The 15,344-nt window shown below is 52.2% G+C and overlaps 2 protein-coding genes across 3 annotated transcripts; one reads left to right on the top strand and one right to left on the bottom strand.

The window, feature by feature from the left end:
• The first annotated feature begins 5,118 nt into the window (after positions 1-5,118).
• Positions 5,119-8,265, top strand: Gpbar1 (G protein-coupled bile acid receptor 1). The gene is made up of 2 exons (XM_004662942.2): positions 5,119-5,291; positions 7,113-8,265. The coding sequence occupies exon 2, from the start codon at positions 7,158-7,160 to the stop codon at positions 8,148-8,150; it is 993 nt and encodes a 330-aa protein (XP_004662999.2). The 5' UTR covers positions 5,119-5,291; positions 7,113-7,157; the 3' UTR covers positions 8,151-8,265.
• Positions 8,266-8,483: 218 nt separating this feature from the next.
• Positions 8,484-15,214, bottom strand: LOC101615084 (angio associated migratory cell protein). 2 transcript variants are annotated; one of them, XM_004662940.3, is made up of 11 exons: positions 14,997-15,214; positions 14,405-14,563; positions 12,163-12,282; positions 11,075-11,214; positions 10,687-10,831; positions 10,373-10,456; positions 10,163-10,278; positions 9,959-10,062; positions 9,736-9,826; positions 9,395-9,549; positions 8,484-8,950 (listed from the first exon to the last, which is right to left on the bottom strand). In XM_004662940.3, the coding sequence occupies exons 1-11, from the start codon at positions 15,115-15,117 to the stop codon at positions 8,875-8,877; spliced, it is 1,311 nt and encodes a 436-aa protein (XP_004662997.1). In that variant the 5' UTR covers positions 15,118-15,214; the 3' UTR covers positions 8,484-8,874. The 2 variants fall into 2 exon arrangements, with proteins under 2 accessions (XP_004662997.1, XP_004662998.1); XM_004662941.3 differs by having other exon boundaries at positions 14,405-14,560.
• Positions 15,215-15,344: the final 130 nt, after the last annotated feature.

The raw sequence follows: 15,344 nt of genomic DNA, 5'->3' as shown, positions 1-15,344 counted from the left end.
CAGCAAAGAAGAAACACAGACATCCTGGATCTCTGAGGAAAGAGGCCAGGCCAGGAGCAGAAGGCGAGCTGTTTATTCCTGGCAGTCTCATATCTGAGGAGCTTTGCACCACTTATGTCCAGACCTAAGCTGAACTCTCCCAGAGCCTCTGACCACTGTCCTGCCTCAGGACAGTGAGGGTCTGAGGGCAGTGCTGTCTTACTGGAAGACGGGTTTGCGGCTGACTGCTCTCCACACCTAACCTCCCCGCAGAAGACCCCTATCTCCAGGATCCTGCATCCTATAATGAATATTAGAATCTTCAGGACTCCAGCGTTTGGGACTAGGTCTCCTTGTGTCCGATGAGGAAATTGGTCCTCACATCACTCTTCAGGCTTTCCTGCTGCAGCTCAGTGTATTCCTCCTGTTTCAGGCCTTAGGGAATATGACTAGGCTCTTCTCTACTCACCTGAAAGCAGCACGTGATACAAGCACTAGGTGGAAATAGGAACACCCACCTTCCTGGCTTCCATAGCATGAACTTCCCTCACTACCTGGTTTCCTCACTTCCTGTGGAGCAAAGAATGCTATTCCTGGGCTGGAGAGATGGCTCATCCGTTAAAAGCTCTTGCTTGTAAAACATGGCAGCCTAGGTTCAATTCCCCAGTACCCACATAAATCCACGTGCTCAAAGTGGCTCATGCGTATGGAGTTCATTTGCAGTGACAAGAGGACTTGGCATGCCCATTCTCTTTCTCATTCTTTCTCTGCTTGCAAATAAGTAAAATAAGTGCTATTTCTTTGCTTTTCATAAATTCCCTATCTCGGGCTATCTCCCTATCCTAAGGATCCTGGTTCAATTCCCCAGAATCTACATAAGCCAGATGCACATGGTGGCGCATATGTCTGAAATTCATTTGCAGTGGGGTGCACCCATTCTCTTCTCTATTTGTCTCTCTCTCTGTTTCTTTCTCTCACACACACGCAAATAAATAAAATATTTTTTTAAAAATGAACATATCTCTCTCACTAGAGTGGTGGTTTTTGGTTGGTTGGTTGGTTGGTTGGTTTGGTTTTTCGAGGTAGGGTCTTACTGGGGTCCAGGCTAACCTGGAATCCACTATGTAAGATGGCTCAGTGGTTAAAACCCTTGCCTCATAAGGACCTGAGTTCAGATCAGCAGCAGCACGTACAAGCCAGCTGTGGAGGCATGCATCTGCAGTCCCGCCCGGCACTGAGGAGGTGGAGACAGGAGGGTCTTGGCAGCTTGCTGGCTGTGTGGTCTAGTTGAATCAGTGAGCTGTAGGTTCAGCAAGAGATTTTGTCTCAAGGAGAGTAAATGAAGACACCCAGTGTCTGCCTCTGGCCTCCACACACATGTGCACATGTGTACCCACACAACATGTAAACACACAAATATCTGTCTGATCAGGAGTGAAGCACTGATCTGATCCATGTTATCTCTTCTGCACAAAAGATGAGTGCTTTGCAGTTTCTCCCTCCCTTTCTACTTTTTTCCTTTGCTTCCTTTTCCTTTATTCTGAGACAAGTTCTCAGTTTCCATAGCTAGCCTAGAACTGACTATCTAGACCAGGCCGGTCTCAACTCACAATACTATGTCAGCCTTCTGAGTGCTGCGCTTACAAATGTCAGCTTCGGTACCAAGTTTAGGTGAGAACAACCGAGCTCCGTTTTGTGAATGAACAAATCAGTTTTCTCAAGTTCACACAGCCAAAGCAACGGGATTGCAGCCAGCTCTCATGCCAACACTGGCTTATTCCTCTAAGCCCCATGGAGGAGGAAGAATGAGTCACTTATTGAATTGACCTTCCTCATTACCATCCAGCAGTACACTGTCCAGTTGCCCGTTATCCCATGACATTCCTCACCACCACAATCCCAAAAGATAGTCTTTCTCTTGATGAGATGGGGGATAGAGTTGAGACAAAGTCAGACTTTAACACAGGCTGGCCTCAAGCTCAATGTTCTGCCTCAGCCTCCTTGGTGCTGGGATTACAGGCTCAAACCACCATCCCAGCTCCATTTGTAATTATATATGTGGGTGTGTCCCAAAATTGGACTCAGAAAACAGTTGAGGACTGGGGACTCAATTGATAAACAGTGTTTGTCTAGCAAGCCCTGGAGTTGATCCATTAGTACCTCATTGGAAAAAAAAAGTCAGGGGTCTGGAAGAATGGCTTAGTAGTTAAGGCACTAGCCTACAAAGCTAAAGGACCCAGGTTTGACTCCCCAGTACCCACAGAAGCCAGATGCACAAGATGGCACATGCTTCTAGAGTTCATTTGCAGTGGCTGAAGACCCTAGAACGCCTATGCTCGCGCTCGCGCGTGCCCTCTCTCTCTCTCTCCCTCTTTTTCGAATATAAATAAAATATAAAAAAGTATCGGGGAGCCAAGTGTGGTGGTACACACCTTTAATCCCAGCAGACTACATAGTGAATTCCAGGTCAGCCTGGGCTAGAGTGAGTCCCTGCCTTGAAAAAAAAAAAATCAGAGGCTAGGGAGATGGCTCAGAGGTTAAAGGCACTTGCTTGCTTGCAAACCCCTAACCCCAGTACCCATGTAAAGCCAGATGCACAAGGTGGCACATGAGTTTGGAGTTTATTTCAGTGGCAAGATGCCCTGATATGCCTATTCTCATTCCCTCTCCAACCCCCCCCCCCCCACGTACTTGCAAATAAATTATCTGGAGGCAGAGCTAGGAATATTGCTGTGAGTTCATGGCCAGCCTGGGGCTACAGATAAATTCCAGGTCAGCCTGGATTAGAGTGAAACTCTACCTCAGAGGGAAAAAAAATCACTATAGAACTGGAGAGATGGCTCAGTGATTAAACCACTTGCAAATCCTGCTGTACTGGGGAATCGAACCCACATAAAGCCAGATGGACAAAGTGGTGCATGCATCCTGGAGTTCATTTGCAGCCCTGGCATGCCCATGTTCTCTATCTTACACAAGCTATTTTAAAATATTTTATTTGTATTTATTTGACAGAGAAAGAGGGAGGGAGGGGGAGAGAGAATAGGTGAACCAGGGCGTCCAGCCACTGCAAATGAACTCCAGACGTGTGCGCCCCCTTCTCCAGCTGGCTAACATGGGTCATGGAGAATCAAACCAGGGTCCTTTGGCTTTGCAGGCAAATGCCTTAACTGCTAAGCCATCCCTCCGGCCCAAATAAACTATTTTTAAAAAGATATTATACATAAGTACAATGATTGTGATGGGGAGGTAATATGAAGGAGAATGGAATTTCAAAGGGGAAAGTCGGGGGGGAATTACCGTGGGATATTTTTTTATAATCATGGAAAATGCTAATAAAAATTTAAAAGAGAAAAAAAAAGATATCACTGGGCACATGTGTCTGGAGTTCATTTGCAGTGGCTAGAGGCCCTAGCATGTACATTTTCTCTCGCAAATAATGTGTGTGTATATGTGTGTGTGTGTGTGTTTGGGGTAGTGTTTCACTCAGTCCAGGCTGACCTGGAATTCACTATGTGGACTCAGGATGGCCTCAAACTCACAGTGAGCCTCCTACCTTGCCTCCCAAGTACTGGGATATTAAAGGTGTGCACCACCACGCCTGGCTTAAAAAAAAAATTTTTTTTTGAGGTAGGGTTTCACTCAGTCCAGGCTGACCTGGAATTCACTATGTAGTCTCAGGGTGGCCTTGAACTCACAGTGATCCTCCTACCTTGCCTCCCAAGTGCTGGAATATTAAAGGCATGCGTCATCATGCCCGGCTTAAGTAAATTTTTTGAAAAAGATATCACTAAATATTGGAGGCCAGCCTGTCTCACAAAAACAAAGCAACAGTTGAGAAAGGTGGAAATAACCCAGATTCAGGAAGGCAAAGCACACCCTAAAGCTGAAAGAGCCATCGGTGATGGATAGAGACCAGCAAAGATCCTAAGACCTCAACCATCACCATCATGTTTTATTTTTTTATTTATTTATTTTAATTTTTTATTTATTTGAGAGCAACAGACAGAGAGAAAGACAGATAGAGGGAGAGAGAGAGAATGGGCGCGCCAGGGCTTCCAGCCTCTGCAAACGAACTCCAGATGCGTGCGCCCCCTTGTGCATTTGGCTAACGTGGGGCCTGGGGAACCGAGCCTCGAACCGGGGTCCTTAGGCTTCACAGGCAAGCGCTTAACCGCTAAGCCATCTCTCCAGCCCACCATCATGTTTTATACACACACAGAATGAGAGAGAGCTCAAGTGGTAAAGTGTTTGTCTAGCATGCACAAAGCCCTTGCTTCAATCCGATAGTACCACATTTAAAAAAAAAAAAAAATGGAGAGATGGCTTAGTGGTTAAGCACTTTCCTGTGAAGTCTAGAGTTCATTTGCAGTGGCTGGAGGCCCTGGCGCGCCCATTCTCTATCTGCCTCTTTCTCTGTTGCTCTCAACTAAATAAATAAAAATAAACAAACACTGGGCTTAGAGTGAGACCCTACCTTGAAAAACCAAAACATAAAATGAAATAAACAAAAAAAAAAATTTTAATGGTGGGCTGAAGAGATGGCTTAGCAGTTAAGGTGCATGCCTGCAAAGCTGAAGGACACTAGTTCGATTCCCCAGGTCCCACGTAAGCCAGATGCACATGGTGGCACATGCATCTGGAGTTCGTTTGCAATGGCTAGAGGCCCTGACGTGCCCATTCTCTCTCTCTGTCTCTAATAAGTAAATTAATTAATTAATTAATTAATTAATTAATTAATTAATTGAATGTTTTAAAAAATGGAACTGAACGCACCACACACACACCCTGTTTGGGTTACCTGCAGGAATATGAGGTGGTTTAGGCCACTCAGGGTTTAAGGTTCCTAAAACATAACTGTGTTAGTGGGAGGAAGGTAGGCTCAAACATCATTATTCATTAACGAATCTATTTCTCAAATGAGCTGGGCAGTGGCAGGCGAGGACTACCAGAGGTAAGGAACCACTGCCTAGTGGCACAGTGAGACTTGACAGCCGGGGGTGGGGGGGGTCCCTAGTACAGGAGGGGAGGCCTCTCTGTAGCTCCAGCTCAGGATGTGCCAAGCTCCACCCCTAGAGGCGGGATTCGGGCTGAGCCCAGCCAGCCCGGGCTCCTCCATCCTTCCAGGAACCCAGGCCAGGGCAGAGCCTGGGCAGGCAAGCTGGGCTCCTGCTGTCCCTAGTGGGAGCACTGTGTACTCGCTGGCCGGGACACCAGACATGGTCCGAAGCCCTGCAAGACTGGCTGCTGTGACTCCCTGACCCTCACAGGAAAGCCCACCTACCTAGCAAGCACCACCTGTCCCCTACAACCATGTGAGTAGCCACTCACCTTCCTCTCTTCCCTTCCCTTCTCGGATCCTGGAGCTCTCTCCCTGGCTCAGACCTGCGGGGTGTGTGGGTGGCACAGCCTGCACCCTTGAGGACATCACACATGGGGCTTGATCTCGGCCTTTTTTGCCATGCTGGGAGAGATGCTGGGAGCTGCAGCGCAGGCCAGGTCTCCAGGGGGTTCATGAAGCCAATGGTGCAGGGAAGAAGGGAAACAAACCTCAGGACCCTTTGGTGGTGGGTCCTGAGAGGTGTGGGGGGCTAAGGAAAAACCCGCTGAAGGGAAAAGGGCGGGGCTGCAAGTGCTCAGGTCCTTCTGAAAGAGCACCTCATCTCAATCAGCTCAGGATGGCCACTGCTGACCCTGGGGAGAAGTGGAGTCCCTTCTGCATTGACTTTGATCTTAGCAACAGCAGTTGCCTTCCTGTTGACGGAGCCAGGTGCTCCCCTGGACCCCTCCCCCTGGCCTTAGCATGTGGCCTGGGGCTAAGGCCAGGAAGCCAAGTGAAGATAAGGCTAGTGACAGGGACAGATCAGAGGCAGGGCCTGCCCACTGGCTCCTCCTCCTTGTCCTCTGAGCCCAGCCTGAGCATTTACAGGCGTGGGGTCCTCCTCTTACCGGCCCACCCTGTTCCCTGCCAAGCATCCTCCGCTTCCCTCTAGTTCCCAGGAAGGGCCTGTTGCTAGTACGGAGCGGATGAGTCAAGTTTATGGGCTGGAAGTCCTACCCGGAGGCTGCTCACTGAGCTGGAACACGCTCTGAGTGTGGAGGGGGCAGGGGTGCAGGGACCAGGCACCCTACTACTTCCCAGACCTGACCTGCAGGAGCCTCTCACCTCGTGACTGGCTGGGAGACTTCCCCACCAGTGGGCTCTGGGCAGGCAGAGGTGTGGACAAAATGCTTTGAGTGGGTCTTCTTTTCCATCTTTATGTTTGTTTTTTTCCAGGTAGGGTCTCTGGTCCAGGTTGATCTGGAATTCACCATGTAGTCCCAGGCTGGCCTTGAACTCACTGCAATCCTCCTACCTCTGCCTCCCAAGTGAAGGGATTAAAAGTGTACCACCATGCCCAGCTTGCTTTTTAGTCTCTAAACAGAGGAACAAGCACAGCTGTATAGCGGTCAGGAGAGGTGGCCAGGACAATTGAAACCGTCTGCTGGCTACTGTGGTACTCTGCCTGAAGGGCCATCTCTTCTCAGCTACCACAGACTTCTGCGTTGCCAGAACTGATTTTCTGAGACAAACCTACAGGATGACTTTCATTTATTTACTTGGTTTTTTAAGGTAGTGTCTCGCTCTAGCCCAAGCTGACCTGGAATTCACTATGTATTTTCAGGGTGGCCTTGAACTCAGGTGTACTCAGATTAAAGGTGTGCACTACCATGCCTGGCCCAAGAATGACTTTAAAAAATTTTTATTTTCTTTATTTATTTGAGAGTGACAGACAGAGAGGCAGAGGGAGAGAGAGAGGATAGGCACACCAGGGCCTCCAGCCACTGCAAACGAACTCCAGACGCACGTGCCCCCTTGTGCATCTGGCTAATGTGGGTCCTGGGGAATCGAGCTTTGAACTGGGGTCCTTAGGTTTCATAGGAAAGTGCTTAATCGCCAAGCCATCTCTCCAGCCCCCAAGAATGACTTTTATAAATCATTTTTGAAGTTGGCAACTTAGTAAAACTGTATCAGCCCACAGATCATGGCCCACCGTTCACTGGTCTGCAATCTCTGGACTAATAATGTGCAGTCCCTACCGGGGCAGTGCCCTGGAGCGCCTACCTAACTCTGGCCACTCCCTTTCCTCGTCCAGGCATGCCAACTGCAGCTCCTGGCCTACCCCATACCAAGACCCAAGATGACACCCAACAGCACCGGAGAGATGTCCAGTTCCATTCCCGTGGGGGTCCTAGGGCTCTCCCTGGCCCTGGCAAGCCTCATTGTCACTGCCAACCTGCTCCTGGCCCTGGGCATTGCCTGGGACCGCCACCTGCGCAGCCCACCTGCCGGCAGCTTCTTCCTGAGCCTGCTGCTGGCCGGGCTGCTCACAGGGCTGGCGCTGCCCATGCTACCTGGGCTGTGGAGCCGAAGCCACCGGGGCTACTGGTCCTGCCTCCTCCTCTACTTGGCTCCCAACTTCTCCTTCCTCTCCCTGCTCGCCAATCTGCTACTGGTGCATGGGGAGCGCTACGTGGCAGTGCTGTGGCCCCTCCGCCCCCATGGGAGCATGCGGCTGGCCCTGCTCCTCACCTGGGCTGGCCCTCTGTTCTTTGCCAGCCTGCCTGCACTGGGCTGGAACCATTGGAGCCCTGGTACCAACTGCAGCTCCCAAGCTGTCTTCCCAGCCCCCTACCTCTACCTCGAAGTCTATGGGCTCCTGCTGCCTGCTGTGGGAGCTGCCGCCCTTCTCTCTGTCCGCGTGTTGGCCACTGCCCGCCGTCAGCTGCAGGACATCCGCCGGCTGGAGCGGGCAGTATGCCGTGACACTCCCTCAGCCTTGGCCCGGGCCCTCACCTGGAGGCAAGCCAGGGCGCAGGGCGGAGCCACCCTGCTCTTCGTACTATGCTGGGGGCCCTACGTGGCCACGCTGCTCCTGTCCGTCTTGGCCTATGAGAGGCGCCCGCCCCTGGGGCCTGGAACTCTGCTGTCCCTTGTCTCACTGGGCAGTGCCAGTGCAGCAGCTGTGCCTGTGGCCATGGGTCTGGGAGATCAGCGCTACACAGCCCCCTGGAGGGCAGCCATCCAAAGGTGGCTGCAGGTGCTTCGAGGAAGAACCTCCAGGGACAGTCCTGGTCCCAGCACTGCCTACCACACCAGCAGCCAAAGCAGCATTGACCTGGACTTGAACTAGGGGAAGGGCTACTGCTGCCTCCCATCTCAGCTGCCAGGTCTCTCTGCACAGGCCTGCCCCCTCTGGTTTGAGCCACAACCCCACCCTGACCAAATAAAAGTTCCTCTGGCCACCACTTGCAGTTATTTTGGTCCCTCTCTCTGAAAGGGAGGCAAGTAGAATGTCCTGGAAAGCATCTAGAGACAAGAGGAGCACAAAAGACAGCCCATGGTAGACAGCGCAGCAGGCCAGAGCATAAACCACCATGGGGAGTGGGCTCACGTCCAGCAACTTGAAGAACTTCACCAAGCAACGGCCTTCACCAGTTCCCACCACAAAATGGGCAGACTCTGCCTCTGGGAAGTATATTTTATTTACATTTTTAAAATCTTTAACTAGTCTCTCTTCCTCCTTTCCACCCCCCAAAGACTTGGGAAGGGAAAGAACGGGAACCTCAAAAGACCAACACCCTTCACATACAAAGACGCACCCCATGGCTCACACCAGCAAATGGAAGTGAAAGATCAGCCTCCCTCTAAAGGGCCCCAGGCAGGGCGGGAAAAGAGGGGCAGGGAGGGCCAGTCTCCGGGGGAGAAAAGGACAGAAGAGGCAGGTCAGGTGAAGGGGTTCCGATCTGATCCCGTCCCCTCCTCTTCCCTCTGTATCCTGCACTTCTGCTGGAGGGGCAAGGATCTCCCCCCATCCCCTCAACACCAGACATGGACCATGCCAGAGACCACGGCGGTTAACGGTCAGGTCTCTGGACACAAAACACTTTCGCTTTGTGGTCTCCTGACGTGGTCACCACCAGGGAGGCATCTCTGTGGAAAGAAAGCAGAAGACTAAAAATCCCGGAGCCCAGACCCACACCCACTCACCAGCAGACCTAGGGTGACGCCACTCATACCAAGGACTCCAGGTGTTGAGTCCTGCACTTGGTTGGGGGACCCCTCCCTAAAGCCACGTGACTTGGCTCCGGAAGGGGAACCCTGGCTGAAAACCCCAATGTAGGTGCAACACACAGCAAATGGGATGGGGGCCGGGCTCTTATCACATGATGGCAGGTCACCGTCAACCCGTGACATAGGGCTGGGTCCCAGGGCTGTGACTGAGCAGGCAGCCCAGCATTCCTTTTTCACAGGCTCCAACCAGGCCTAGGATCACTGCTTTCCTTAGGAACCCCCTCATGCCCCAAAGGTCCCACGTCACCCCACGTCGGGCCCACTTTCCATACAGAGATGCCAGCCCTCACCCACTTTGCTTACTTGCTGAGGGCGAAGTCCAGGATCTCGGCCGTGTGGCCCCGGTAGTCAGTAAGTAGGCGGCCGGTCCGTGCATCCCAGAGGCGCACAATGCCATCCAAACTACAGGTGTAAGCCACGGCAGTGCCAGCCTCCCACAGCAGCTGCACAATGCCCGACTGCCGGGAGATGTGACAAGAGACAGTGCGGAGGTCAGGGAGGAGAAAAGCCCCAGCTCTCAACCCGCAGGGAAGAAGGAGCATGGAGGACAGACGGGAGCCAGGTGTGGGGCTCGTGCTCCCAGAGGCCCAGGCTGCTCCTCAGCCATGAGGACATCCACTGGGAACGCAGCCCTGCCCACCTACCTGGTGCTGACACTGGTGCCTGAGCGTCTGCGTGGACAGATCATAGATGGCCAAGGTGCCATCCAGATAGCCGACGGCAGCCAGAGGCATCCTGGGGAACAGGCTTTTAAGGTCGCGAACTGCTACACTTCCCTCCTTCCTGGCCCCCGTTTTTAGCCCCTCCCTAAAGCCGCCCCCCTTTCAGTCCCTCAGATCTCCAGGGCAAGGCCCTGCTCACACTCACACGCTGCAGAAGCCCAAGGACTCCACTGAGTTGGACTCACTCTCCTCTCCCTCTCCCAGGCTGGGCTGGGAGGCCACAGTCTCAGGTCTGAACACACCCACCACCTATAGGTCAGAGGAGTGTATCACATGAGGCCTGGGCTCCTGGTCCCCTGGCAAGAAAGGGCAGAAGGCTTGGGCAAGTGAAGGTGTTGGGTCCACTCACCTTGCCGGTGGTGGCACTGACTAGCTTGGCCTGGCAGTCTACAGATCCAGTGAGGATCAGGCTGCCATCCTGGTTTGTAGCAACACAAGTCAGAGGCCCCTGGTGACCCTCAGTCCCTAAGATAGCAGGAAGACAGGTCAGGCTCCGAGTCCTGCTAAGGCTGCAGCCTCTTCCCCCAAGCCCACATGAACAGTTCCCCCACTCTGATACCTTTCAGTACATAGATGGGGTTCCCCTGCTTCAGGTCCCAAATCCTGATGGTGCCATCTTCATAGCCCACCACAGCTCTCTTTCCTAAGGGTCAGGGGCACAGATGACCAGAGGAGAGAGGGTGCACTCAGACACACCAAGCAGGGAATGGGAGAGTAAGGTTGGGAACCCTCTAAACTCCCCTCTGGAATCATAGGTAAGACCCAGCACAGGGCAGCAGGCAGCCTGAGCCTGCTGGGTGTGGTTCAGGGGAGGTGAGAACCCTGGATCCATCTTGGCACCTGGGAAGGGACACTTGGGGCTGCTGCTCTCACCGTCAGGAAGGACACGGCCACAGGTGGCTGGACAGTTGGGACCCTGGAAGGTCTTGCAGTCACCATTTGGGACCTTCCACATCCAGGTGTTGCCATCAGCTGTGCCTGCCAGCAGGACAGGTGCCCGAGGGTGCCACTCCATCCACTGGGCAGAAAGGGTCAGCAGAGAGGCTCACCATCTACACCAATTAGGACCCTACCAGCCCCTTCAATGTGTTCCTGCTTCTGGGGTCGGCAGAAACCTTACAGGTTAACATGCACAGACATGCTTGCGGCACCAAGGGGCGCAGTGGCTCAGTGGACTTCTTTGGCAGAGGTAGGCCTGGCCCACTGAAGCTCCCACCCGTGCCTTATGATCCACAGAATGAAATACCACTGAAAAGCTCACCTCCAGGTCTCCTGCTTCAAAAGACCAGACCTCCTCCTTGGTGTCCACCTGCCACACTTTCAAGAGACCACTCATGTCTCCTGTGGCTACTAGAGTGGAATCATGGCTAAAGCCAGCACAGGTCACAGAATCTTTATGGCCTGCAAAGTGGACAGATCTTAAGTTCAAAACCAGTACCGGCTATATAGCAAGTTAAAGTTAGCCTGGGCTATATAGTGAGTTGAAGGCCAGCCTGAGCTACACAAAAAACAAGAGCATTGAGGAGATGGCTCAGAGGTTAAAGGCACTTGCTTGCAAAGCTTTCCTGCCCAGGTTAGATTCCCCAATACCCAAGAAGAGACAGATGCATGTATATAGAGTTCTTTTGCAGTGGCAAGAGACCCTGGTGCACCCGTTCCCATTCTCTCCCCGCACTGTCATTCTCTCCCAAATAATTTCTTTTTTTCAAGGTAGGGTCTTACTCTAGCTCAGGCTGATCTGGAACTCACTGTGCATTCCCAGACTGGCCTCAAACTGATCCGCCTACTTCAGCCTTCCAAGTGCTGGGACTACAGATGCGTGCCACCATGTCCTGCTTCAGATTTTTTTTTTTTTTTTTTTTTTTTTTTTTGGTTTTTCCAGGTAAGGTTTCACTCTAGCCCAGACTAACCTGGAATTCACTATGTAATCTCAGGGTGGCCTTGAACTCACAATTCTCCCACCTCTGTCTCCCAAGTGCTGGGATTAAAGGTGTGCACCACTATGCCTGGCCAGACCTTTTCTTTTGAAGAGACTTAACTAGGAAAAAAGGTAGGAGGGTTCCAGTCACCAAACTCACTACAGCCTCAGGGGACCAACACCCCCAGCTCTCCACAGGACAAAAGTGCTGCCCGCCTTCAGTCTTCTCTGTGCTTGTAATCCCACATCCTTCTCTCTGCCCGCTTACTCCTATGTCAGCACCATCCCCCCTCAGGCCCATCCTAGACTCCCTAGGCTGATTAGTACCTCCTGCCCCAGTGCCAACAACAGACTGATAATATTCTTCCTTGGGTTCATGGGGCCAAGCCCAGATCTGGCACCAAACAGGTCAGCTTGCAGTTGTTCCTCACCTGCACACTCGAAGAGCAGCTCCCCATCGCTGAGCCTCCACACAAAGGCTTTGTCATCTTCACCCCCTGTCACAGCCAAGGTGTTGGTCTTGGGGTCCAGGCTCACACAAAACACAGATGCTGTCCCCCACCAAAAACAAAACACAATAGTCCACGGTAAGGGGATGAGGCTTCCACCTACAGTTCAACCTTTAGGAAGCCCATCCCCTTTCACCCAAAGCCACATCTTCCCTCCTGGAAAGAAGGGTACATCCAGTTTTTCTCGTTGCAAGCACCAGATTGTTTGAGAACTCTTTCATCAAGCCCACCGAACTCCAAGCCTTCCTCCAGAGCACACTCCACCACTGTCCTCAATGCTCTATCCTCAGGCCATGGCCAAGAAGTGTAACATGTGCAGGCTGGTAACTCTCAGCCCTGGGTCTTTTCACGAGATTGGCTTACTGACAGCTAGTATATATGAGACTATGCTCAAGGGCTGGGGTGATGGCTCAGTGGTTGAAGGCACTTGCTTGCAAAGCCTGACAGCACAGGTTCAATTCTTCAGTACTCACATAAAGGCAGACTTGAAAAGTAGCGTACATATGTCTAGCATTCATTTGCAGTGGCAAGAATCCCTGGCACCCCAACCCATACACACACACATACTCTCATGGGTGTGCAAATAAGTCCAAATACTTACCCAGCACTAAGGAGGTATGAGGATCACTATGAGTTTGAGGCCAGCCAGGGACTACAGAATACACAAAACATTCCAGGTCAGCCTGGGCTAGAATGAGACCCTACCTCGGGGGGATAGGGGGGGACAACTAAATAAAAACATGCTATGGGGTTTGGGAGATGGATCAGTGGAATGGTTAAAGGAGCTGGCCTGCAAGCCTGCAGACTCGAGTTTGATCCTCTCACAAAGGTGGACACAAACGGGCACACTTATCTATGATCCCAAGGCAATGGGAGGTGGAACCAGGAGAATCCGGAAGTTTGCAGGCCAGCTACTCTGGCACATGCAGTGGCAAAAAAAAAAAAAAGAAAAGAAAAAGCCCCTATCTCAACAGAAGACGAGAGGACAGACACCTTGAGATTGTCCTCTGACTTCGCCACACACTGTGGGATGTGTGTACCCACATACACATCCTCCCCACCCCCAACACACACAAATTTAAAAAAAAAAAATTACAGGCTGGAGTAATGGCTCAGTGGTTAAAGGTGCTTGCTTGTAATGCCTGTGGGCCTGGGTTTGACACCCCAGTACCCGCATAAAGCCAGATACACAAAGTGGCATATGCATCTAGTTTCCAGAAGCAAGAGGCCCTAGTATGCCCACACACATTCACACACTACTTCTCTTTCCCTCTCAAATAAATGAATAAATAAATATTTTTTTAAAAATTTAAAGCTGGGGAAAGAGCAGGGTGTGATGGCACACGCCTTTAATCCCAGTACTCTGACAGCTCAGGTGGGAGGATGGCTGTGAGCTTGAGGCCAGCCTGGAGTTACAAAGTGAGTTCTTATGTCAGCTTGGGCTATAATGAGACTCTGAGGAAAAGATAAGGAAAAAAAAAAAAAAAGCTGGAAAAAAGATGCTACAAATGTGCCCACCCAATTTCTCAAACAAACAAAAAAAAAAGGTACAATCGGGGGCTGGAAAGATGGCTCAGCAGGTAAGAATGTTCGCTGCACAAGCATGAGGGCCTGATTTTGATCAGTAGCACCCACAGAAAAAGTGCATGCCTGTAACCCCAGTGCTGAGGGGGTGGAGACAAGAAAATGGCTGGGGCTCACTGTTTAGCCAGTCTGGCTGAAAAACAGCAGCTCCAAGTTCAGTGAGAGACTGTCTCAAGAGTTTCAGAGGACACCCTATGTTCTCTGTCCTCCATGAGAGCTACAGGATGTATGCATCTGCACACTTCTGTGTATACACTACACGCACACACAGTGTACACTTTTGGGGTGTAAATTAACTTTAATTTCCACTCAGACTGCTTTCAATAACTTCCACCCAAGATAACCTTTCTAGAGAAAACGAAGCACCGAGAAGGCTAACGAATAACGAAGGTGGGTCCACATCCAAGGAAGGATTTGAATCCGGATGTCTCCCTTGACTCCAAGGCCAAGCCTCATCCATTGAGTCACACCGCTCCCTTCCTCTGAGCTCCTGGAGGTCAAGGTCAGCAGCTTTCCCACCTGTCTCTCACAACATTCTATGCAAGGCCAAGGTACCATGCTGGATCGGTCAGAGGCCTACCTGAGTGTAATGCAAAGGTGACCTCGCTATCATCCGGGCCCTCCATGCTGCCAACCACCCCTTCCTGGGGTTCCAGGACCCAGCCCTCCTCGTTGCCCTCTTCCTCCTCCTCTTCTTCCTCAAAGTCCACATCTTCCATCTCCTGGGCCAGATCATCTGCTTTAGGGAGAGAGCGTTAAAAGATTGGGCTCAGAGTTGGAAGAAGGATGGGGAGAAGAGTGAGGAGGCCGAAGCTAGAGTGGGTCATGTGGTCAGAGGGTAAGGTGGCGTCGGGCATAAGGGATGTAGGGGGGCCGAGATGGGGGAGCGGGGGCGAAGACCTGGTGTCAGCAGGGACTGTGTAGGAAGCGAGGACAGAGGGCATGACGGGAAGGGGGTGTGTGAGGGGAAGGGCCAGGGGGAGGCGTCAGGGAACCCCCCCTCCACCCCGCCAGGCCTCGGAACTAAGTGTGGGGGTAGGGGAGACAGGCAGGGAGAGGGGACGCGGGTAGGAATGACCAGTATGAAGTGGAAGGGAGGGTTACTGAAGGAGGGGTCAGAGGCCAGGGGTGAGCGCCTCCTGACCCATGGCCTCAGCAGCGGCAGCTCTCACCCGGGTCCGGCGGGCCTGGATCCAGTTCTACCACCTCAATAATCTCTTCATCACCATGGAAGCTTAGAGTCTCCAGCGGGGGGGTGTCAGCGGCAGCCCCGCTTTCCGATTCGGACTCCATGCGGCGCAGGTAGCCGATCCACTTCCCTGGGCCCAAACGCCTCCCAGAGTCAGCTCTGCGCGACTACGCGGACCTCGAGCCCCTCCTCCCGGGAGGAAATAGGTGTAGGCGACTCCGGGGCAGAAAGAAAGACAGCCTCCCGGCCAATAGCGATGAGAGTGGACTGCATGAGCCACCAATCACAGGCAGAGCTGGGAGACCATGCAGGGGCGTGGCAAGAGAGTCCA

Source organism: Jaculus jaculus, chromosome 4 (genome assembly GCF_020740685.1).
Source record: "Jaculus jaculus isolate mJacJac1 chromosome 4, mJacJac1.mat.Y.cur, whole genome shotgun sequence".
Taxonomy (NCBI): Eukaryota; Metazoa; Chordata; class Mammalia; order Rodentia; family Dipodidae; genus Jaculus; species Jaculus jaculus.
Note: the sequence above shows the minus strand (reverse complement) of the source record. Positions and strands in the feature narration are given on the sequence as shown.

What these genes read in the sequence shown, in the direction of transcription:
- Gpbar1 (XM_004662942.2), top strand. Translation starts at nt 7,158, where the DNA reads ATGACACCCAACAGCACCGGAGAGATGTCCAGTTCCATTCCCGTGGGG.
- LOC101615084 (XM_004662940.3), bottom strand. Translation starts at nt 15,117, where the DNA reads ATGGAGTCCGAATCGGAAAGCGGGGCTGCCGCTGACACCCCCCCGCTG. An exon ending in TGGCCGTGTCCTTCCTGACG is followed by an intron (nt 10,457 to 10,686) that starts GTGAGAGCAGCA and finishes CCTGACCCTTAG; the next exon opens with GAAAGAGAGCTGTGGTGGGC. An exon ending in CCCCATCTATGTACTGAAAG is followed by an intron (nt 10,279 to 10,372) that starts GTATCAGAGTGG and finishes CTGCTATCTTAG; the next exon opens with GGACTGAGGGTCACCAGGGG.